The following is a 25882-nucleotide window of genomic DNA, read 5'->3' on the forward strand; positions in this document are numbered from 1 at the left end:
AACACACCTGAAAGATTATTCTCTCCAAGCGAGTGTGTGGTAATGCAGCTATGGTTCTCGTAAGAGTAGAAAATGAAAGAATACACAAGTTTATGTCATGGTCGTTAGGTTCTATAGCTGAACAGTCATTCTATTGTAAAGATATATTTGAACTGGAGCGAAGTTTGAAAATTATATACAAAATCTGATTAAAATATGAAAGTATTTCTTATTCTACAACCTTTTTTTTGTCTTTATTAAAGAGACTTTCAGCCCGAGGCTGGCTCGTCTCCGTTCTACAAACTTGTTGAAGATCCCCAGATCACAAGAAGGATGAAACGAAGCTCGGATAACTCTAGAATCATTCAATTTTTTGTTACAAGCTAGTAGTAAGTGAAAAAAATCTACTTAACATAAATGTTATCTGGACAGTAAACTTTGCTTTTTATGTTTTAAAGGTGTAAACAAAAACTAATTCTACAGAATAATTTTTAATACTAGTTGAAAACTGATTATTAATCAACTGAAAATCAACGTAGATGTGTAGTTTAGCTACAGTTAGGTAGGAATTACAATACGTAAGCACATACACGAAATCGCTTGAACATTATCTACTGAAGTATGTACGTTATCCAACATGAATTTTGTCAACTGTCACAAGACGAGTTTAGTTTCCATTCAATTTCATCACAATTGAGATCGAAATACGCTCCTGCAATGATTACAAAACGTGATGGAATTATAAAACGTTGTGTAAATGGTAAGTCTTATGACAATTGACGACATTCCACTAAAAGAACTCAAATCAATTTATCAAATCGTGTAATATCTTTCAATAAAAAGTTTCGAACAAAAAAAAGATTAAGTGCCGATTGCAAGCACTAGTTCCACAGGGGTCGTTTGCCCCGAAATTGAGTTAAAATATGCCACCCAGGAAGATGATTGGAACCAAAATCATAAATAATGAAATGATAAGAAAAAAACTACCAGTGTACTGCGTTTCATAGGCGTGAACTGCCGCGAATCGCAAATCAGACTCGAACTTACAAAACATAGCTTTTATCGAATACGAAGAGGATACGGAAATTAAAATCTAAATTTTAAAAATATTCATTTCTCGTGACATGATATGTACGTTAGATAAATGTGTTTATGGCCTTTTAATTGGTTTTTGAACCAGTGTTAACGACACGCGTGCGGCAGTTAAAATGTTTATTGCAACTTCATCAACAACAAGTTTTTTTTTGTCTATGCCTACCAGTGATCCAGACTATAAATAAACTATAAAATTCTTAGATAAAAATAATCCGAGAATAGCGGCACCTGATTATGACAAATTCCATTTAGGTGAATACGAAAGAAACTGATTCAATGTGATCGAATGTACGTAGTTCAATGTTGAGTAATTACTTAAATATTTAATTATCTAATTATATTGTTATTTAAGTATGTCACTATGCGAAAAATATTGCCAGCTTCTTTATAGTTGATTGATTACATAATAGAACTGGTAATTCGAGAGTGATATGAAAAACGTTCAATTTGATTTATGCAAGCTTTGTAGGTTATCAACCCTTGGGACTATCATTTTGTTTTGAATTCGCGTCACGATAAGATAGTATGCTAGAGCATCGATGCGATATAATTCAAACAAACATGTTTGGATCACTATCCTCGTTGATAGTCTGATTGCTTCAGTTCGTGCTAATATTTATTATATAATATAAAAATTACAAAAGTAAATACATTCCGATAGCAAGCAAAAACACCTACATATTACCTCACCAAGTGCACATTTCTGGCCTAATCCAATCGGCATGGCAAATCAATCTTCCATTGATAACGGACAGCGTGCGAATATGTTGATGACGACTAGACGACCTACAAAGGCACCAGTTCCACGTCATGTGTGGCGATAACAGATTGTCGGTCGGTAGCTGAAAAGTGAATCTGGTTTTGGTTAAACAATTCATTGAACCGAACTGATTAGTTAGTACTTAGATAATGCACGAGAAGTTGCGTGGTAGTAGTTGTAATGGGACTTGAATCATTTGCAGTCTGAGACTCCTTTTTAGTTGTTGATACTTTGAGAACGGTATGGTGACGGACGACATACAAATATCTGACATATATCTCAACTTCATAAGTTGAAATATTTAATTGATTACGTGATGCAATTTATTTTGTGCGCCAAGCTCAAAATATTCAAAAATGCATACAAACAACATTTTTTTTTTGGAAAACTGGCTCTTATATCTGGCATAACATAAGTAGATATCAATGCACATTTATCGCATCAGTAAAAGATAGGAAACAGTCAATGAACTTTTGATTCCCAAATAAATCCATTCCATAAATACAATCGTTAGGTAATACGGCAAAAACAACTTCTTCCGCATACTCACTCACTAAAAATCAGTATCGCTGAAATAGTCGCTTTACGGATACCAATTAACCTTTCAGCTTGCACGTATTCCAGGGTCATAAATTTCACTTCGCTCGTGATGTGTAAAAGGAACCAATTTGTTTCAACACTGTTGAACAAAATATTATAGCGCACGTTGAAATTCTCGTTTAGCCTTGACATGAAAGAGGATAGAATGAGATTTCACTTGGTGAGTGCTTCACAAAAGGGCGTTTCCTATAAGTGATAAACTGTGTCAACAAATATGTGCAATTCGTCTTCTTAAAATTATGTGTAAAGTTGTCTTAAATCGGAAACACGAGAAGATATACAGGACCCTCCGGTGCGGTGGCAGGCGCTTTGTCTGACCCCATACGAGTTGTCGCTGGGGAGCGTAAGGATTCTTTCACCGATACTGTTTCTCATCTTAATAGACGAAATTATGGTGGGTGCGATTGACCGTGTAGAAGATTTCCCCTGGGTCACTATGGCCAGCTATTCCTACTATGGAACATCTGGCGTCCTGATGTGCAGAGTGAGCTTAACAACCTGGCCAAAAGCTTCTCTGTGGCGACTTTTACCATCAACGTTAGTAAGACCAAACCGTTGGATGTCAACAAAAACAATCTACCTTTACGGTAGCTGAGAAGGCTGTTGTGATGATCTAAAGCTTTAAGGCTCGGAGACCCATTGACGAATTGAGGTGATGCCTGTTATGTGTGTATGTGTACAAAATTTTGTAGCTACACTTTTTGGAAAATTACTCGCAATAGGTTCTATTCGAAATGCCGTGAATACCAGGTCCCACTGCACCGTTTGTTTACCGATTTCAAGGCGGCATACGACAGTAAGGAAAACTGGACACACATGCTCCCTACTTTCTGTTTTGGATGTTTCTCGATGTAAAATGCTAAAATTTATATGATTTTAGATGGACTAGTTTGCATATCGTATCGAACAATAAAGGCCAACGACGCATAAACTTTGCAGTCTCTCGCGGAATGGTAGTTTGAAGCACTTTCTTCCCCCGCAAGAATATCCACAAGGCCACATGGAAACATCTAATCAAGAAACGGAAAACCAAATCGACCACGTTCCAATCGATGGTGAATTCTGCTTCAACATCATGAACGTCCGCACTTACCGCAGTGCAAATATTGAATCTGACCACTACCTCGTTGCAGTATGCATGCGTTCAAAACTCGTGACGGTGTACAACACTCATCGGAGTCCTCCGCCATGGCTAAGCATTGGGCGGCTACACCTGGCATAGCGCACCTCGACTCGAAACGAGCAAACCATACAAACTGTCATACGAAAGAGCTGTCGAAAGGAGATGCGCAATGAGGCCCCAGGTGTTCGCCTTACGTCAGGTTTTGCAGAAATGCCGCGAATACAAGGTGCCCACACATCATCTATTTATCGAATTCAAACCAGCTATGGCAGCTTATGTACGAAAACGGATTTCCGGATAAACTGATACGGTTGATCAAGGCGACGATGGATCAGGTGATGTGCTTAATTCGAGTTTCAGGGGCATTCTCGAGTCTCTTCAAAACGCGCAGAGGGTTATAGGGCAAGGTGATGGTCTTTCGTGCCTGCTATTCACCATCGCTTTGGAGGGAGTAATACCAAGGGCAGGGATTGACACGAGTGGTACGATTTTTACGAAGTCCGTTCAGATATTAAGTTTCACAAACGACATAGGTATTATGGAACGTAAACTTGAGAAGCTTGAAAAGCTAAACGGATTGGATTAGTCATCAAAACGTCGAAGACGAAGTACATGATAGGGAGAGGTTCAAGAGAGGACAACGTAAGCCACCCACCACAAGTTTGTATTGGTGGTGACGAAATCGAGGTGGTTGAAGAATTCATGTACTTGGGCTCACTGGTGACTGCCGATAACGATACCAGCAGAGAAATTCGGAGACGCATCATAGCAGGAAATCGTACGTATTTTGGACTCCGCAAAACGCTCCGATCGAATAGAGTTCACCGCCGTACCAAACTGACTATCTACAAAACGCTCATTAGACCGGTAGTTCTCTACGGACACGAGACCTGGATGATGCTCGTGGGAGACCAACTCGCACTGGGAGTTTTCGAAAGGAAAATGCTGCGTACCATCTATGGTGGGTGCAGATGGCGAACGGTTCGTGGAGGAGGCGAATGCATCGAGTTGCATCAGCTGTTGGGAGAACTATCCATCGTTCACAACGCGAACATCAGAAGACTGCGGTGGGCCGGGCACGTAGCCAGAATGTCGGACAGTAATCCAGTGAAAATAGTTCTTGACAGCGATCCGACGGGAACAAGAAGGCGAGGTGTACAGCGAGCAATGTAGATCGATCAGGTGAAGGACGATTTGCGAACCCTCCGCAGACTGCGTGGTTGGCGACGTGCAGCCATGGACCAAGCCGACTGGAGAAGACTTTTATGCACTGCACAGGCCACTCCGTCCTTAGTCTGATTATCAAAAAATAAAAATAAAAAAGGAGGAATTGAGCACAATCCTACAATAATTTGTCAGTAACACTTATTATATTTGTTTTTTTATCCTTTCTGGTGAGATTTTTAGACCGAGGCTGGTTCACCACGTACACTTAATCTGTATTCCATTAACGTTACCTGAAAAGTGTATCTGAAAGCCATTTATCTCTATTTATTTACAGCAAAGCGTAATATAATTCCATCAGAATCCATTATTGTTACCTGAAATTAATCCTCCAATTATTTGTTCAGTGTTTCAATAGTTGTGGTATTTGTTATTTTTGTTCCTATAGTTGTGAATCCCATAGTTTGTATACGGGATTCGTAAGTATTGGAAAACTACCTCAACTATTAAAATGTGATGTTTTGAAAATAATGCAACAGTTAAAAATGAATTCCAAAGCTGTTTTGGTCTCTATCGTGGTATGACAGGTCAACTATTTAACCGGTTGCTGGGTTTAATTAGTAGGTTATGGGTCCTGTACACCCCCAGTGGTGTAAAAGGTCGACATCGGAACTTTTACCGTACGAAAAAAAATGTTGTCATGGCTTGTTATGATTGAGAGAGGCTCATGCTTCTCCTTTGTCGTCGTTTATTATCGATTGAGTGCGAATTCTGCAATCCTTTTTCTGCTACCAAAGACATCGTTCTATGGTGGCAAAACACGTTTTCAACTGTCGAGCGAGCGAATGTTCAATCAGTTTTGGAACCACTAACATCAGATCGATTTAGATGGCGAATCTCAAATGAAACAGCTTACTTAGCAATCGATCAAGTAATTGCTTAGGCAGAGGAAAACGGACTTCCATGGGAACACAGTTCTTGAAGCGAGAAGTTCGTGGAAATCTCCGTAGAAAATAATTGAATTATTGAATTAAGCTTAAATATATAGAACAGCCCCTACCTCTGTTCCTCTCATTCCAAGTTTCGTTCATGTTCAGCAGATACCAATACAATGCAATAGCTCCCATTCTATGGGCGACTTTTTGTTGCTTGCTAGCAAAAAATAACGACAAAATTGTGCAAAATATTTATTCAATAAATTCATGACTGTGATATAAGTCTACGAAATGTTTTGTAATCAGTTGTCAAAATATTATATCCATGCGTACGTATGAAGAATTATGCCAAGTTGAAGCTCTTTATTGACACCACATGAATAATAATGATATCTTAATTCGACACATAAATGGCAGCATATGTAAGGTACACTGGGGGAAGTGGAAAAGGAAAAATCGATAGTGCATGTTTGAATTAGTGTAAAACCAGTTTAAATGATCTAAATGGGTTCAATCAAAATGGGCTATCAAAAACAGTCAATTTTGCACCAACTGTGCGGTAATTCATATCATTTTGGTCGCTTGAAATTTGTGGAAAGAGATTTAAATATAAGGAATTGTTTTTCCACTTAACCCAGTGGGATGGGGTAAGTGGAAAACCCATTTTACCATGATCTTCAATTTTGATGAGTAGTTACATATAACTAAAATCAATACAATAATTGCTCTGTGTATCTTTTGTGGAATGATTTCATTACCTTAACGGAATAGATACTCAACGAATTCTCGTAATAGCTAGGGAGGGCTGGTTTTGCCTTCTCGATAACTAAGTGAACGTAAAATCTATATGTTCGCCCCAAAGATGAACTTTTTATAGGAAAAATGGGACTTCTAGGGTTATAAACTAATCAACTTAGTTTAACGAATTGATATGATGTCTGTATGTGCGTATTTGTATGTATGTGTGTGCAAAGCACGTACAAAATTATCAGCTATTCTTAAGCACTTGTCCTTAACCAATTTGTTCGCAAAAAAATGCATTCAACGGCGAAACTTGTGATGAATAAAATTAATGTAAATATACAATATATTTACCTATCAGTGCTATTTTTAACTTTTTTATACATTTTTTTCATATGTAAAACATGTGAAAGGCATCAATACCGATAGGTGGATTAATCAGGCATTTTCTCATTTATATTAGTCCAATCACCACTGGAATATTAAGATTCACAGCTATCGAAATAAACCCTGAAGGAAAGAAAAAATTTGCGTTATTATAGCATTATCCACTTCCCCCGCAGTGTTTGATACCAGGGGTAAGTGTAAAATCTTTGAATTATTTGCTTTCATGGTACAAACCACTACAAATTGAATAGGATTAGTTTAATTGTATTGTAATAGTAACCTGTGATATAAATTCACTTGAAAAAGAGACAATTGGTGCAAATAAGAATTGATTTTATGAATGCAAAAATCAACTTTTCGCGAAACCTTAAATTACAGTTCAAGCGTTAACCGTGTTAGTGTATGTATTATAGAAATTTCAACATAGTATTAGTGTGAGCATCAAAGTATATTCTTGCATAATGTTATGATGTGGTAAAAACTGTAAAGTATGTACAATTCCAATTTTTCGAGTCGATTTTTACACTTACCCCCTTTTTCCACTTCCCCCAGTGTACCTTATACTGTGAGTGCTTTCTTGATTCAATCATATCGAGAAGATCAACTTTCAGAATTATTTGCCGGGGTAGCACTTGTTCGAATGTTGAACTTATTTTTTTTTGTTTCCTTGCCTATGGTTGCTTGGACACTACATATGGAATGCTTTCAGCATTTCGCTTCATACCTACTAGGAAATTGACCATTACGCAACGCCCATTGAGAAAATTTTCTACTTGAAAAGTTTTGCGACAAGGGGCACGAATCGAACCCACACTCACTCGTCGGTACGATGAGATTGAATATCTCTTAACACCAATCTCGCGACTATGAAGCCCAGTTCGGGGAAAAAACTTGGTGTATCATAAATCACGAATCCTGACACAAGATTCGCCTTATGACTCTATCTCATTCTATATTAATGACGTCGTCACACGCACTGGACAGGGTGAAAGATACATAGCGGAATCTTTAACCACCTGATAAATGCGTGTTGATTTATTGTAGGCGTCAGAAGAGAAATCATCAAACGAATAATCGGGTTGTTGGGGGATTAGGAATATTTTAATCATTGGGCAGGATAGATTTTTCATCATTATTTTAAATGTGTATTTTGATATTATGTGGGACTAATCAACAATAATTGTTCAATTAATTATTAATTGCATCACAGCATCCGCCAAACTAACGTTTTAGAGTTCAAAGAAAAACATTGGAGAGCGAAGGATGTTGAGACGTGTGACGAGAGACGCACGTAGATTCGAGTCCCACTGAAAGATATGTTGCTAATTCCGATTTTGAAATTGTTAAGTTATTCTCGCAAAATCAGTTTTACAGAAGAATGTTGAAAAATGGACCTATGAAGTTAATTAATGCCGTCGTTTCACAAATGATAATTGTTAGTGCTTATTATAATCATAAATCGATGAGCCAACAAATTGGTATAACCGTAATGTGTTTGAACTCTCATGATGAAATTTGCACCAAATGAAAAGGTTATCAGATCAACACAACGGAACGAATTGAGAATTCGTATATCGCTTCGACACTACCGCGGCTAAGTCTGTTATTTATTCGATTTTAACAACTCCAATAATCAATATTCTATATATTTAAATATGCAGTCAACTCTCTACAATCCGGCTTCTGAATTGTTATCTAGTTCATGATTACGAATTCTTCGAAGGGTACTTGCTTTTCAAACGATTTGATTGAAGCATGAAGCGTTGAAGCATTGTTTAAAAAAAAGACACTGGTTTGATAATTGATTTTTGATTGTAAGTATAGTTTTCTCCTACTAGTGTACAAAATAGGAACCATTTGGACGAAACAGTTTATACGGTAATTTACGGAAGATCAACTTCTGTCGATTTCACTGTAAAACGAAAAAGAAACCATTCCGAATTCTATTTAAATAACTCAACAGAGCGCGAATATTATTTCATCCGTGAGTAGGGTACACTGACTGAAAGTTGCTTGCTTGAATAACTTGACGTAGCACCTTATAAGAAATACATTTTCCATGCATAAATATAAAATTAGGAAGCATAATCGATTTTCAATTCAAATCAATGGAAAAAAGCCTTTTCGACTATAAATGAAAGGAAATATGTAATTTGCATACTCTATTTCAGGATTGACTTTTTTCTTGTTATATGTGGACCGTTCCGAAAATGTATTATTGTGGTCCATTTCGTTTTTGCGTTTATAACGTTGCAAAATAAGAAAACTAATACAATTTCGTTGAGCTGATGTTACTATTAAATGGAACTTTCGTTTTCTTTGGGCCTTAGTTGACCTAAACAGTTGGATCAAAAAGAACAAAAATCATTCCAAAGTTAAAAGTCAAAATCAAAAATTAAAAAACGAGCAATGGGTAATGTTTTCAACATAACCGCGAGTAGACGTAGGACTTGAATAAACGTAACGTATTTGCATTTAACTTCTAACTTTTGGATCTATAGAGTTTGATTATAGGTATTGATATTGGAAACGACAACTTCCATGCTGTGTAGAATTATTAGCAATTTGTTTATTCAAAACATCTTGAAAAAAACTAATAATTAAATACATAATTAGAATTGCTTTGCTTCTAACTATTAAGCCCTTATTTACTCAAGCAAATGTAGGGCATCTATAGATTTCTTATTGATGATAGTATTTGAAGTTTAAAACCGACACCACTGTATCCGACCATCTTCAAGCACAGAATGACAAAAAAAAAAAATGCGCCAACTTCTTTTATGCATATTCGCAGACCCACCCACCGGCAGTTCTACCGCTGGCGCTGGTGACTGTATGCTGTCGCTGTGTATATAAACACAGCGAACGAACGAACGAACGAAACGAAAAATGCGGGAGCAAAAAGCACGTCAGTACGCACTGCTGTCACAAATTGTAATGACTCGCACACGGCTGGCACTGCTTCTTTTATACACAAAGAAAATCTTCCGGTAGACCCGAACATACCGTGACATACCGCATTCTGATGTCCGTGTTAGGAATGCACGGGATTGATTACATATGAAATTTTGACTGGCTTTGACAAGAATTGAAATTCTCAGTAGCTAATCGTTAATAATCTTAAGTTTCAATAAAATAGGCAAAATGGTGGAGAGTGTCCAAGTCGATTGATATATATGTAATTCTTAAAAATCCATCGAAAGATAAAGGCGCTAGAAACGTTCAAAATCTTCCCTTCCAGCGTAACGCTCTCGATTTCCAAAAATCTAAATGACACCCAGTATAGTAAAGAAAGACGTAAGTCCTACGTCAAAAGTCCATAGAAATGTTCTATGGTCCAAGGGGGCAGCAGTAGGAGATCCCCTTATAGAACAGTTCACCCTATATCAAACCAAATTCACTCACATCATTGGTTTCTCTCTTTTTATCAGGTAAACCGCTTTGAATGTCTCGAAAGCTGACTTCAAATACAGGCGACACCGGCAGTCAGCCGACAATAAAATTAATAAAAATTCAAATTTTCCTCGTGAAACAAAACAAAAGCAAGGTTTAACCAATCGTCGTGCCGCCGACGACGCCGGACTGGTCGCGCTTGTTGGCGTTTTGGCCTGATGGTTGCTGATATTTCGTGGCTCGATGCTTCCCATGAGCGTTATGATTTATAACTGAACCTATGCTGTGGCAACTAGCTTCATTTGATTAAATTAGAAAAAAAAGGTTAGCTAAGTTAACCAACGAACGATGCTGTGTGCCACCTCGTTGAATTTTTGGTAAGTGATATCACACGTATAACATAAGCACAGGTTATTGATTTTTAATGAATCAATCGAATCTAGAGCTTGTCTGACCGTTGGAAAAAAATGGTACTATTGGTCTGTGACGGTAACCTTGGAAAACAATCTACTTTATGCCACAGAGGGCAAACCGGGTATTACTGCAAGTTTTTTGATTGGTATAGCTTGTCTGCACAAATTGTTGATTTATACCAGCCATGGGAGTTGTTTGTTATATTGTATCATTTTTGCACTAGAGCTTCGTTCTCGAAAGGAACGGCACCCGCCCGAGCAATGTCGGGATATTTTGTGCGGGGTTTATTTATGGTCTTGTTTTGTTCAAGCTTGTGGTGTTATACTATTTGTACTATCGTTGTGGCCATTCTAACTTGGTAAGTGCAGCGAGGAGCAAAATTCAGACAAATATGGTTACAGCAACTTGATTGTGACTGAATCTGGTTACATGTGAGTGATAATAACCTGTGTGGAACATGCATGCTGCTAGGGTGTTCTCCTAAGAAGGATATAAACAGGTCTTAAAAACCCCACTAATCCAATGTTCTCTTGATTTGATTCCTAGGCTGATTTGTTATATTTATTTTTTTTTATATTGTTTCAAATGTTTCAGCTTTTATTTTTATGCTCGAATAAAATATTCTGGTTTTGTAACAAATATGTGTCCTCCTTATTTCTCTTTTTCTTCTTCTAGTTTGAATGCGATAACTTTCCATAAACGTTTTACTGTAATTTACATCAATGAAAATATTAGGATTATTTTCATACATCAAAATAAAGGATATCGAATGAATTACCAACAGGTGGTTTTCTACAGTGAGTCCAAAAAGTATTCGTCTAGCTGTATGTTTGCTAGAAAATGTCAAAGATAGAATCTAGTAAGCTCAAAAAAATAAAACTATCGATTACATTGTGTAGTAAATTAATCAATTCATCCTTATTGTTAAAAATCAAACAGAAAAATAAAACCATAACAAAAACAAAGGTAACAAAACATAAAAATTCATTAAATACGGGCTCAAAAAGTATTCGTCTAGTCAGGTTTAGCGCGCTTTTGAAACGAAAACAGGAGTTGTAGAATGGAATTCAATATTTCGTTGGATTCCCCTGTGTATCTATGACGGGCTATAGTTCTTGTGGCATGGAACTGACCAAATTAGCCGTAATGGGGGCGGAATATTCTTCCATTTTTCTTTCAACACTAATTTCAATTCGTTGTTGTTCGAAATATGACTTTCACGAATTTCACGAAAAGTTTGTCGTCCAGAACCTCCCAATGGAGTTAAATTGGTTTTATATCTGGGATCTGAGGAGGCATTTTGAGTTGATTGGGGTATTATAGAGTAGCTACAGCTTAGTACTTTGAGCTGTGTGCTTGAGATAATTATCACCCCGTAAGATGTATGTTCCCTGTAAGCCCAATTTCTCAGCACTGGCGTTCAAATTTTCTTTCAAAATGCGGATGAACATTTTGTGATACATAATTCCTTCAATAATGTGAAATTTTCCCACACCGGTTGCGCTCAAGCACCTCAGAGACCATGATGGAGCCCCCATCATGCTTTACTGCTCAAAAGAGATTCTGTTGCTGTATCTCAATATTCCTTTTCCATCATATCATACTTCGGCCATTTGATCCAAACATGCTGTATTTGCTTTCGTCAGATAGCATGACTTGATTCCGAAAGTCATCCTTCTTCCAGCGATATTTTTAGCGGTAATCGAGCTGTTTTTGATAATTTGATGGCTAACTTGAATTTTCTTCCGTGATACTCGCCCATTATACCCATACTTTTCACAGGTATTGCTGCTCGTATTGGTTCATATCTGAGCACTTCTTCTCTCCAACTTACTTACGTATATAGATGAACTCGTTTTTAAGGATTCTTTTCTATTTTCCCCACAATAAATCACTCATCGTTATCAGTTTACCATCGCTGACGAGCACTCTGTTATTTGTTCTGATAGATTTTTGTGGCGCTGATGTGATCAGTCACCATTTAAATGGTTGAATTTTTGCTACCCTACCCTAGGGTATACCCACATTTCTTGCAAAGTCATAAGTCAACTTGTACTAATTATGCAGGCGTAGAATAATTTTTTTTTCATTTGGACTCATCTTTTTACTTTTCCCACCCATGGTGCTTCTGTTTCACGCGCCAAGTTCAAACAAAACAAAAACATTATTTGATCTGTCATTGAATGTTGACAAAAATATTGCTAGACATCACTAGAGTATGCTAGTGTAACTACATGCGAATGAAACTATTATATTCGTGTTTCACTCGATTATTTTCTGAATAGATGAATACTTTTTGAGCGAGCGAAATTGACGAAATTTAGATATTCTCTACATACCAGAAAAAGTAATTGAAATTTCTATTTGTTTTTGAATGATAATCAAGTGTTGATAAGTTTTCTACCAAATTTAGAAGAAAGTTTTTTGATTTCACTTCTATCATGCCTAAGTTTTACATTTTACTAAAGAATATGCAGCTAGACGAATACTTTTTGGACCCACTGTACCTGCCGCTGCCAGCATCCAGACGCTAAGGTACATGCGTAAACAGCAGCATTAAGTTATCCGTCAGAAACGTGTATGGCGAAAAACATCTAACACGGATTTTCTAGAAAGTGAGAACTTTTTTCAAAAATATATTTGGTACCAGTTATGCAGGAAGGTAGCCACTACTATGGCTACCTAATACTTATTTGATTAAGGTGTTTATTTTCGAGAAATTTAACCTTAGAAACCTTCAGCTATACTGATTTCAAAAAGTTAACGAATAAAATAAAAACTCCACCTAAAAAATTAAAAATTATAAAATTGCCCATAAAGAAATCAGGGTATATGCAATAAACAAACCCCAAATAATGCAAAATTTTCATAAACAATTAAGAATTTTCCACAAAACAAAAATGAATTAGCACTTTTAAAAGCAAAAATTGTAATTATTAAAAAATAATTTTCCATAAAGAAAACAAAATGTTCTATTTGAAAAAAATCGAAATTTTTATAAATATCAAAATGTATTGGCAATGAACAATTACAAAATGTTCCACGAAATATTTTTTTTCACGAGAAATTAAAAACACTCCACGAAAAAATCAACAAAGAGCAATAAAAATATGAAAATTTCCATAAAGAAATGTAAATAAGCAATTTCCATAGATGACCTCTTCTTTGAAACAGTTTATTGTTCATGAAAAATTTAATCAGCTTTTTTATATTTTTTAAGGAAATTTGTTTGTGTATTTTGTTTTTTATGAAAAAAAAAAAAATTGTTGAAATTTTTGCAATTGTTTATTGCTGAAATTTATTAATTTTGAATTTTTTTTTCAAAGAAAATTTTGGTTTCTTTAGCAGAATTATTTAAATTTATATCTTAATATTTATAAAATGAAAAATTCTTAATTGTTTATGGAAATGTTGCATTAATTATGGTAATTTTATATTTGTTTAATGCTTATACGCTGATTTCTTTATTGGAAATTTCCCAATTTGTTATGAAAAAATTCTAATTCTTTATGGAAATTTTATTTTGTTTGATTTAGGCCGTTACAAATATTTAATTAACTTTTTGTCCTACTGGTCTCCAAAAGGTCAAGGGGGGGATAATAAAAAAGAAATATTAAAATGAAAAAAATCAAAAAACTCCTCGGATTTGTTAAAGAATGTGTTGAAAATCCTCAAAATTATCCGAATTTTATTTTGTTGCCCCCTCAAAATATTATTTTTTGGTAATAAAAATCCGAGGGGGGGAGACAAAATAAATTTTAAATATTTGTATCGGCCTTGTTTCATTCATTCATTTATTTAGTCTACATCTAAACAGATAACACTGAATCAACAATTTGACGCCACAATACACGGTTCAATGCCGCATCTCTCCATCCTCGAATACGCCCCACGCTCGCCAAGTCGTTCTGCAACCTGGTCTGCCCATCTCGCTCGCTGCGCTCCACGTCGTCTCGTACCTGCCGGATCGGAAGCGAACACCATCTTTGCAGGGTTGCTGTCCGGCATTCTTGCAACATGTCCTGCCCATCGTACCCTTCCGGCTTTAGCTACCTTCTGGATACTGGGTTCGCCGTAGAGCTGGGCGAGCTCATGGTTCATTCTTCGCCGCCACACACCGTCTTCTTGCACACCGCCATAAGCACCCGTCTCTCGAATAGTCCGACTGCTTGCAAGTTCTCCTCCAGCATTGTCCATGTTTCATGTCCGTAGAGGACTACCGGTCTTATTAGCGTCTTGTACATGACACATTTGGTGCGGTGGCGAATCTTTTTCGACCGCAGTTTCTTCTGGAGCCCGTAGTAGGCCCGACTTCCACAGATGATGCGCCTTCGTATTTCACAACTGACATTGTTATCAGCCGTTAGCAAGGATCCGAGGTAGACGAATTCCTCGACCACCTCGAAGGTATCCCCGTCTATCGTAACACTGCTTCCCAGGCGGGCCCTGTCGCGCTCTGTTCTGCCCACAAGCATGTACTTTGTCTTCACCACCAGTCCAACTTTTGTTGCTTCACGTTTCACGTACAGTTCTGCCACCTTTGCAAATGTTCGGTAGATAATGTCCATGTCATCCGCGAAACAAATAAATTGACTGAATCTGTTGAAAATCGTACCCCGGCTGTTACACCCGGCTCTCCGCATGACACCTTCAAGCGCAATGTTGAACAACAGGCACGAAAGTCCATCACCTTGTCTTAGTCCCCGGTGCGATTCGAACGAACTGGAGTGTTCGCCCGAAATCTTCACACAGTTTTGTACACCATCCACCGTTGCTTTGATCAGTCTGGTAAGCTTCCCAGGGAAGCTGTTCTCGTCCATAATTTTCCATAGCTCTACGCGGTCTATACTGTCGTATGCCGCCTTGAAATCAACGAACAGATGATGCGTTGGGACCTGGTATTCACGGCATTTTTGAAGGATTTGCCGTACAGTAAAGATCTGGTCCGTTGTCGAGCGGCCGTCAACGAAGCCGGCTTGATAACTTCCCACGAACTCGTTCACTAATAGTGACAGACGACGTAAGATGATCTGGGATATCACTTTGTAGGCGGCATTAAGGATGGTGATCGCTCGAAAGTTCTCACACTCCAGTTTGTCGCCTTTCTTGTAGATGGGGCATATAACCCCTTCCTTCCACTCCTCCGGTAGCTGTTCGGTTTCCCAGATTCTGACTATCAGTTTGTGCAGGCAAGTGGCCAGCTTTTCCGGGCCCATCTTGATCAGCTCAGCTCCGATACCATCCTTACCAGCTGCTTTATTGGTCTTTAGCTGTTGAATGACATCCTTAACTTCCCTCAAGGTGGGGGCTGGTTGGCTTCCATCGTCCGCTGAACTGACGTAGTCATCTCCTCCGCTGCCTTGACTTTCACTGCCTGTACTCTCAGCGCCATTCAGATGTTCCTCGTAGTGCTGCTTCCACCTTTCTATCACCACACGTTCGTCCGTCAAGATGCTCCCATCCTTATCCCGGCACATTTCGGCTCGCGGCACGAAGCCTTTGCGATAGAACTTGTGTGTTTCTCGAGAACGGCACAGCTGTGCCATCTCCTCGCACTCCGCTTCTTCCAGGCGGCGTTTCTTCTCCTGAAAAAGGCAGGTCTGTTGTCTCCGCTTCCGTCTATAACGTTCCACGTTCTGCCGGGTACCTTGCTGCAGCGCGACCGCCCGCGCAGCGTTCTTCTCCTCCAGAATCTGTCTGCTCTCTTCGTCGAACCAATCGTTCCGTCGACTTCGACCCATATACCCGATGTTGTTCTCCGCTGCGTCGTTAATGGCTGCTTTGACTGTATTCCAGCAGTCCTCAAGAGGGGCCCCATCGAGCTCACCCTCTTCCGGCAACGCTGCCTCGAGATGCTGCGCGTATGCAGTGGCGACATCAGGTTGCTTCAGTCGCTCTAGGTCGTACCGCGGCGGTCGTCGGTACCGAACATTGTTGATGACAGATAGTTTTGGGCGCAGTTTAACCATCACCAGATAGTGGTCAGAGTCGATGTTAGCGCCACGATATGTCCTGACGTCGATAATGTCGGAGAAGTGCCGTCCATCAATCAGAACGTGGTCGATTTGTGATTCTGTCTGCAGTGGTGATCTCCAGGTGTACCGTTAAAGGAGGCTGTGTTGGAAGTAGGTGCTACGAATGGCCATGAGAGGAGGCGGCGAAATCAATTAGTCGTAGGCCGTTTTCGTTCGTCAGCCGGTGAGCGCTGAACTTTCCAATAGTCGGTCTAAACTCCTCCTCTTGGCTCAAATCTCCTATGATGATTTTGACGTCGTGGCTTGGGCAGCTGTCGTACTCACGTTCCAGCTGCGCGTAGAATGCGTCCTTATCATCATCAGTGCTTCCGGAGTGTGGGCTATGGACGTTGATTATGCTGAAGTTGAAGAACCGGCCTTTGATCCTCAACCTGCACATTCTTTCATTGATCGGCCACCACCCGATCACGCGCCTTTGCATATCACCCATCACAATGAAAGCTGTTCCCAGCTCGTATGTGTTGCCGCAGCTCTGGTAGATGGTATGATTACCTCTAAACGTTCGCACCATTGATCCCTTCCAACAAACCTCCTGCAGCGCTACGATGCCGAATCCACGGTCCTTGAGCACATGGGCGAGTATGCGTGTGCTCCCGATGAAGTTGAGAGATTTCCAGTTCCACGAACCGAGTTTACAATCGCTAGTCCCTTTTCGTCGCAGTGGTCTTCGCCGATGATTCCGGTCCGTACTCTCTTGTTGATTGTTCGTTGCTTATGATTTTTAAAGGCTGGCTTGCAGGGCCTGACATCAAACCCCCTAAATTTCCGGAGAACCATTCCTCCTTATTTCCGGTGGACCATAGTGCACAGTTTCACTTAGAGTCTCTCGCTGGCACTCGGACGATGATCAGCCGCCCCTAACATGGAGAACAGACGCTGTTGTGAGCCGATCCTGACATGGAGAACAGACGCTCAATAAGATTTGCACCTCCGGAGAGGAGCAAACCCCCCCTCCCTGTCAGCATACGACCATAGTTCCCACCGGGGTTGGTTACCCGATCTTCCCTAAGGTTGCTCGTATCCCGGCCAGCACCGCGGGGAGGTAGGGATAGGAGTTGTTGGGTAAGAGGCTAAGGACCGCGAGATGGGGTCTATTTTATTCCTTCAGGTACGCGAAGTACCAATGGTACGCTTTACCCAGCATTTGCCGTGCATTTCGTCATAGAATCGTCAAAAAGTCGAAGGAAATCGTGAAATTTTGTTTAACCAAAAAATGTTCAGATCGGTTTTAAAAAGCAAAATAGTGATTTTGAGTGAAGACAAAAATTTGGGTGTTTAAGTAAACTTATAAGAACAGTCTATGAATAATAGAACGTCTCTGTCTTCTCGACTTTTTTTCTGTCGACCTTTTGTCTTTTCGATCGTCCTTTCGTCCTTTTAACATTTATTTTTTATTTTTTCAGCTTTCATTTCCTTCAGCTTTTGTCATTTCCACTTTTTGTCCTTTCGAACTTTTGTCGTTTCGACCATTTATCCTTTAAACCTTTTGACCTTCGACATTTTGTCCTTTCGATCCTTCAAACTTCCACCCTTCGACCATTTGACTTTTGTCCCTCACACCTTTTGTTCTTTCGACCTTTTATCCTTCGATTCGACCTTTCGACCTTCGACCTTCTGACCTTCGACCTTTTGACACAGATTCCGTAAGAACAGTGATTAATAGAACGAGACTTCCAATATCTGTCTCTTCGACTTCTTTTTTTCTGTCGACCCTTTGTCTCTTCGATCTTTCATCCTTTCGGCCTTTTGACCCAGTTATGTTTTCAACCTTCTTTTCCTTCAGCTTTTGTCATTTCGACCTTTTGTCCTTTTAACCTTTCAACCTTTTACCCTTTGACCATTTGACCTTCGACCTTTCGAGCTTTTGTCCTTCTGTCCTTTCGACCTTTTGTCCTTCGACCAAGAAGAAGAAGAAGATACTCAATCACAAGAGGCATATTTCAAATCGCCAATGAAACATTTTCATGAACAGATACGCAGCTACTTACGCCGTTAAGTGAATACCCCTATTATGTTACAGGCTCCACTACTGGCGCGGTATTCACTATACGAAAAATTTTGCACTAAAATTTGGATTATAATCAAACTGTGGACTCTGTGTGGACGCCAAATACATTTGCAGTAAAGGTATATGGAACTGAACCGCCAAAGAACTACTGACGTCAATATAGGCGACTAAGTTCAGCACCATTATTGTATTGAATCAGAATGATACACGAATATAATTCTCTATCTAATGGGCCTTCTGTAGATTAGCGGCAAGAAGGTCGGATACAAAGCAGACCACGCAAAGGGAGGCTGGATTTGGATTCTGTTCTTGTCTAGAAGAAATGTTGTTTGACTACTGAGTACAGAAAAAGAAAAAAAAATAATGGGGAGAAATGATGATGTCGAATTTATTACTTTAAAAACTATTCAGTTAAACTTAATGGCACTTGTAGGGGAACGGTTCGCCACTTCATCTCATAGCTCCTATTTCCATCCCATCAAAAACAAAGCAATGGAAAGGAATTTGGTTTGTTTATTATTTTTGTGATTTTTTTCAGCAGTGAGCACGCATGTTGACAAAAAGAAGCGACGAATTTGGTGCCGTATTTCTTTGTTTAGCGATGAGATGGATATACAGGGGTTAGGCAAAATGATTGAGATAGGCAAAATTTGGCCCAAATTCAAATCCTTATAACTTTTTGAAAAATTGATTAAATTGGACAAAACCGGAAGCATTCGACGGCAAATTTAGTCAAGATTTAGGAACATGTCCGGTCACGAATACTGGCCACCGGACACCGGAGATGTTCCGGATTTTCGGAGGCCATGTCAAAAACACATTTTTTCTGCCGCTTGTATTTTTGTGTGGCTTGAAGTTTCATCGATAAACATTATTTTCCTAGAAACTAGATCTTATTGAAAATTGAATGCAGGCTGTTGCGCTAAGATCCGTTGAAAAACATCCGAGATATGGCCATTTCAGTAAACCTGGTTCCGGATACTATGGTCAATTATGTGTATCCTTCCAATCACGTATATATTATCCGGTACCATATCAATATTGGTATCAAACTTCAAGATTTTTCATGGGGATGCTTCAAGAAGCATATGCAGGACGATCAGTTGCCCTGACCACTCTGTAGTAGGTTCCAGGTGCCCCGGGGGAAGTGGCCAATTTGAAAAACGTTCAAAACCCTATCAATATGGGTATCAAACTTCAAGATTTTCCATGAAGATGCTTCAGGAAGCATATTCAGGATGATCAGTTGCTCTGACCACTCTGTAGTAGGTTCCAGGTGCCCCGGGGGAAGTGGCCAATTTGAAAAAGTTCAGAACCCTATCAATATGGGTATCAAACTTCAAGATTTTTCATGGAGATGCTTCAGGAAGCATATTCAGGACGATCAGTTGCCCTGACCACTCTGTAGCAGGTTCCAGGTGCCCCGGGGGAAGTGGACAATTTAAAAAACATTCAGCACCCAATCAATATGGGTATCAAACTTCAAGATTTTTCATGGAGATGCTTCAGGAAGCATATTCAGGATGATCAAATGCTCTGACCACTCCGTAGTAGGTTCGAGGTGCCCCGAGGGAAGTGGCCAATTTGAAAAACGTTCAGAACTTTATCAAAATGGGTATCAAACTTCAAGATTTTTTATGAAGATGCTTCAGGAAGATCAATTGCCCTGACCACTCTACCTGATGATCAAGTGCCCCGGGGGAAGTGGCCAATTTGAAAAACGTTCAGAACCCTATTAATATGGGTATCAAACTTCAAGATTTTTCATGGAGATGCTTCAGGAAGCATATTCAGGACGATCTGTTGCTCTGACCACTCTGTAGTAGGTTCCAGGTGCCCCGGAGGAAGTGGCCAATTTGAAAAACGTTCAGAACCATATCAATATGGGTATCAAACTTCAATATTTTTCGAGGTGATACTTCTTAATGCATTTTAGAACCAGCAGCTGTCATGACCACTCTGTAGTAGGTTCCAGGTGTCTTGGGGAATTGACCAATTTGCAAAATGTTCGAAGCCATATCCAATACTCAATACTCATTATCAAAGTTCAAGGTTTTTCATGGAGATGCTTTTGGACTCTCCTGTCGAATAGAGTTCGCCGCCACACGAAGTTGACCATCTACAAAACGCTCATTAGACTGGTCTGCCTATATGGCCACGAAAGTTGGATGTTGCTGGCGAAGGACCAACGCGCCCTTGGAGTTTCCGAATGGAAGGTGTTGCGGACTATTTATTGTGGGGTGCAGATGGAAGCCAATGGAGGTGGTGGTGGAGGCCAATGAACCACGAGTTGTAACTGTTAGGAGAACTACCACATGGTACCATTTTGGCGGTTACGGTGGGCCGGGCATGTAGCCAGAATGTCAGACGATAACCCGATTGAGATGATGCTTCGATAATAATCCGACCGGTACAAGAAGAAGAGGTTTGCAGCGGTCACGGTGGATCGACCAAGTGGAACGCGACCTGCGGATCTTTCGCAAAAATGAAAAACAGACGTCATATTCAGGATTTGTCATCATATCAACAAATACCTTGTCTTCCAAAATAATTTGATAATCGGCAGGCTTCACTTTGCCCTTAAGTGCCATAATAGGACCATGGCCATGTCAAGATATAGCACCCCACACAATTGCTAAGTCATGCTTGCGACCTGCTGCCAATGATGGCAGGCCATCTTACACTTGGTCGATCCACCGTGACCGCATCGCGCCTCTTCTTCTTGTACCGGTCGAATCATTATCGAGCACCATCTCAATCGGGTTGTCGTCTGACATTCTGGCTACATGCCCGGCCCACCGTAACCGCCAAAATGGTACCATGTGGTAGTTCTCCTAACAATTACAACTCGTGGTTCATTGGCCTCCACCACCACCTCCATTGGCTTCCATCTGCACCCAACCATAAATAGTCCGCAACACCTTCCATTCGGAAACTCCAAGGGCGCGTTGGTCCTTCGCCAGCAACATCCAACTTTCGTGGCCATATAGGCAGACAAGTCTAATGAGCGTTTTGTAGATGGTCAACTTCGTGTGGCGGCGAACTCTATTCGACAGGAGAGTCCAAAAGCATCTCCATGAAAAACCTTGAACTTTGATAATGAGTATTGAGTATTGGATATGGTTTCGAACATTTTGCAAATTGGTCAATTCCTCAAGACACCTGGAACCTACTACAGAGTTCTGCTACTACAGACAGCTGCTAGTTCTAAAATGCATTAAGAAGTATCACCTCGAAAAATATTGAAGTTTGATACCCATATTGATATGGTTCTGAACGTTTTTCAAATTGGCCACTTCCTCCGGGACACCTGGAACCTACTACAGAGTGGTCAGAGCAACTGATCGTCCTAAATATGCTTCCTGAAGCATCTCCATGAAAAATCTTGAAGTTTGATACCCATATTAATAGGGTTCTGAACGTTTTTCAAATTGGCCACTTCCCCCGGGGCACTTGATCATCAGGTAGAGTGGTCAGGGCAATTGATCTTCCTGAAGCATCTTCATAAAAAATCTTGAAGTTTGATACCCATATTGATAAAGTTCTGAACGTTTTTCAAATTGGCCACTTCCCCCGGGGCACCTGGAACCTACTACGGAGTGGTCAGAGCATTTGATCATCCTGAATATGCTTCCTGAAGCATCTCCATGAAAAATCTTGAAGTTTGATACTCATATTGATTGGGTGCTGAATGTTTTTTAAATTGTCCACTTCCCCCGGGGCACCTGGAACCTACTACAGAGTGGTCATAGCAACTGACCATCTTGAATATGCTTCCTGAAGCATCTTCATGAAAAATCTTGAAGTTTGATACCCATATTGATAGGGTTCTGAACGTTTTTCAAATTGGCCACTTCCCCCGGGGCACCTGGAACCTACTACAGAGTGGTCAGGGCAACTGATCGTCCTGCATATGCTTCCTGAAGCATCTCCATGAAAATCTTGAAGTTTGATACCAATATTGATATGGTACCGGATAATATATACGTGATTGGAAGGATATACATAATTGACCATAGTATCCGGAAACAGGTTTACTGAAATGGCCATATCTCGGATGTTTTTAACGGATCTTAGCGCAACCGCCCGCATTCAATGTTCAATAAGATCTAGTTTCTAGGAAAATAATGTTCATCGATGTAACTTCAAACCACATAAAAATACGAGCGGCAGAAAAAATGTGTTTTTGACATGGCCTCCGAAAATCCGGAACATCTCCGGTGTCCGGTGGCCAGTATTCGTGAACGTGCATGTTCCTAAATCTTGACTAAATTTGCCGTCGAATGCTTCCGGTTTTGTCCAATTTCATCAATTTTTCAAAAAGTTATAAGGATTTGAATTTGGGCCAAATTTTGCCTATCTCAATCATTTTGCCTAACCCCTGTATGTACAGTGAGATGGAGATCGGAACATTTCCCCTATATGTACCAAAACTCCTAAACTTGGCAGGTGTATATTTAGAATGAGCTCTCCCACTAATCCTGTTTTGGTTCCGATGCCGATTGAACGCGAGATTGAGAAATAACTTCTATTTTCCTTTTATATTGGATGTGAGTAAAGAAAAATGTGGGCATCGACAAGAAAGGAATAAATTTATGTCTCACTCGCATCACAATATGATTGGCAGCCGAGCAGGGGAACCACAATATCTTTGGGCATGCTTGGCAATTCTCACATTCTTTTCAAGTTGCAGAAATACTTGGTGGATTGTTATGGTATGAGGATATCATTGGCGTCTATTATGATAGCTTACAATAGTCGGAGAAATAGCGTAAAGATAAATGCGTCTGCATATATACGTACCTCTTAGAAACAAACTTATTTAAAAAGTTTTACTGTTTAGATATGATTAAATTCATGATGTCATGTGCGTGTAACAAGGAGATATTATAATTTCAATTCGGTGTATGTTCAGGTACGAAAAAGTTTTTTCCTGATAAGAACATTTTTTATCTCCCTGGTATATAGGTACCATATTTGAGATTTTTGATGAGCTATACCTAATTTTCCATTTTATATATCACCCATCCAGCGGATGGCAGATTTTTTTACAGTTTTGCATAAGAACCTTTTAGAAACTATATAATAATTGGGCATACCTACACAATTTCGGAAGATTTTATTACAATTATCTGTATAAAAAGCTTACCGAATTGTGTATGCCAAGATTTTATACAATAATTGTCAGATTTGTTTTTGGGTGTAGCTATACACCTTTTCTATATTTTTTTTGATATAACTGGTTCTAACTAACCCTCTATCTGTTCTATTTTATTTATTTTTTCAGATCACTCAGCTGGTTCTAAGCGCTCAAAATGAAGCCACCGTTACTGAGGGCGACTTTCGTTTGGTCGTCTCTTCTGCTGATATCTGCAACGGTTGAGTGGGTCCACTCGTACCTGCCGGATACGACAAGTCTGACGACTGAGCAAATCGAATACGAGTGCTTTCCGACGCACATGAAAGGTAAGAAAGAATATATGTATCAATCATTTTTTTTCTAATGGGTGCGGAAAGGCTTTACAAGGAGAGCGAAATTTATTTTAAGTAAAACAGAGATTCATGAAGCGTTAATCAAAGCAGAAGATTTCTTCTATATTTTTGAAAACACTACAAGTATAGTAAGTGCGTTCAACTGCCCTATAGGTGTTTCTGGTATTCAGCCATAAACAAACAAGATTTTGTCTTTGTTCGTTGCTTGGTGGAAACGCATTTAAAAATAGAATAAATTTTATAGGTCTGTTAATTAAGAGCTCAAAACAACTTTTAATTACTTTTGTTGTGTTATTTATCATTCAAAGCTACTGATGCATCATAATGGTTTCAGTATCAACTTAGACACGACCGAGCGAATAAAATGATCGAACTCAGAAAATATTGCGGTGACATATTCGTCTTCGTGTATCGTTGTCGGCGGTCGGAAATAAGCTCAAATCCAAGCAATTATTTACTACCTTGATTTCATCATCATTGATACGAGTTCGTGGTGAGTGGTGTGGTATACGTGCGGACAAAAGATATTTTAGTTACTAGATAAAGATTGTTGCTGTCGTCGCTGTCCGGAACATCTTTTGCTGGCGAGGATAGGGGAGCTAAATGTCAAAGAAGGAAAATCCATACGATTTGACAGGTATGTACCACACATGTTTCGGACAGCAGAACAAAGGGAACCGAAGAGACAATCTTTATCTAGTAACTAAAATATCTTTTGTGCGGACACAGTGTTGAGTAGACCTGTGCGCCGCCGCCGACGATTTTGGGTCGGCGCGCCGCCGATCATAATTTGGCCACGCCAGTGACTAATCGCAATAAAAAAATCAATTAACTTAAGTCGAGTCGAGCCAAGCACGAGATTCAGTGTCTCGGCCTAATGCTTGAGATCGAAATACGTATCTGTGAAGAAATACAGCGTGGTAGAGTTAATTGGAATAGTACTAAACTAGTCTTATGGAAGTCAAAATTCAATTTCAAATCTACCTCAAGCTATGGTGTCCCTAGGTCAGTGTAGTGACATACATTGTCTTGGTTAATTAACAGGTTGGTTGATTAGTTTGAAAGTTTGAATGAGGATTTATCTAGTATAATAATACATAAGTTGTTAAACTGATCTTTGGAATGCGTTAAGCCAAGGCCTCATTTAGTCGGGCACCTAAACTTGTAGGTGACTCGCAAAATGGGTTTGTTGTGGAGCCTGGATACATGCCCAAAGCGTCCCCATTCTTGAAGGATCTGGCATTGGTGCAGGAAAATTATTGCAGTTAAGAAATTTAAGTTGCACATTAGTTATTTTGACATTTTTTTTATTTATTTAAATCAACTTATTTAATCAGTTTTCTTTGTTTTAAGATTTGTGCTATTAGGATAGTTGGCTTATAAGGCAAACTGATTTAGCAAAATAATTAAATCCCAACTGTTAATGCTTTACCGATTTTTTTGTTCCGACTCCCGAGTAAGTAATTCATATTTTGAAATCAAATTCTGAACATAACTGACAAACCCACTTGCTGAGCATCAGCAAAGCAAATATTGCTGAGCAAATATTACGAGCATCAGTTAAAAACGCGACCCAGACGTAACTCAGAACTGGGGTATTGTCGCCTCGCTGAAAAGTATTTAATCAAATTATTTAGTTAAAACGTCAGGTATTTTTAAACATAACGAAAATTTAATTTAAATTTATTGTCTTGAAATTATTTAATACTGTATTATAAAGGCCTTATTGTGAAATCCCTGGAATTTCGGAGAATA

General features: G+C 39.3%; 1 protein-coding gene across 4 annotated transcripts in view; it reads left to right on the forward strand.

The window, feature by feature from the left end:
• Positions 1-25882, forward strand: part of LOC134213182 (uncharacterized) — a 191757-nt gene that overhangs the window by 72248 nt on the left and 93627 nt on the right. For all 4 annotated transcript variants that reach the window (XM_062691869.1, XM_062691872.1, XM_062691870.1 and 1 more), the window contains one exon: positions 23922-24100. In XM_062691869.1, the coding sequence (XP_062547853.1) occupies positions 23950-24100 (151 nt within the window). In that variant the 5' untranslated portion in view covers positions 23922-23949. The remainder of the gene's footprint in view (positions 1-23921; positions 24101-25882) is intronic.

Source organism: Armigeres subalbatus, chromosome 2, assembly GCF_024139115.2.
Source record: "Armigeres subalbatus isolate Guangzhou_Male chromosome 2, GZ_Asu_2, whole genome shotgun sequence".
In the NCBI taxonomy this organism is placed as follows: Eukaryota; Metazoa; Arthropoda; class Insecta; order Diptera; family Culicidae; genus Armigeres; species Armigeres subalbatus.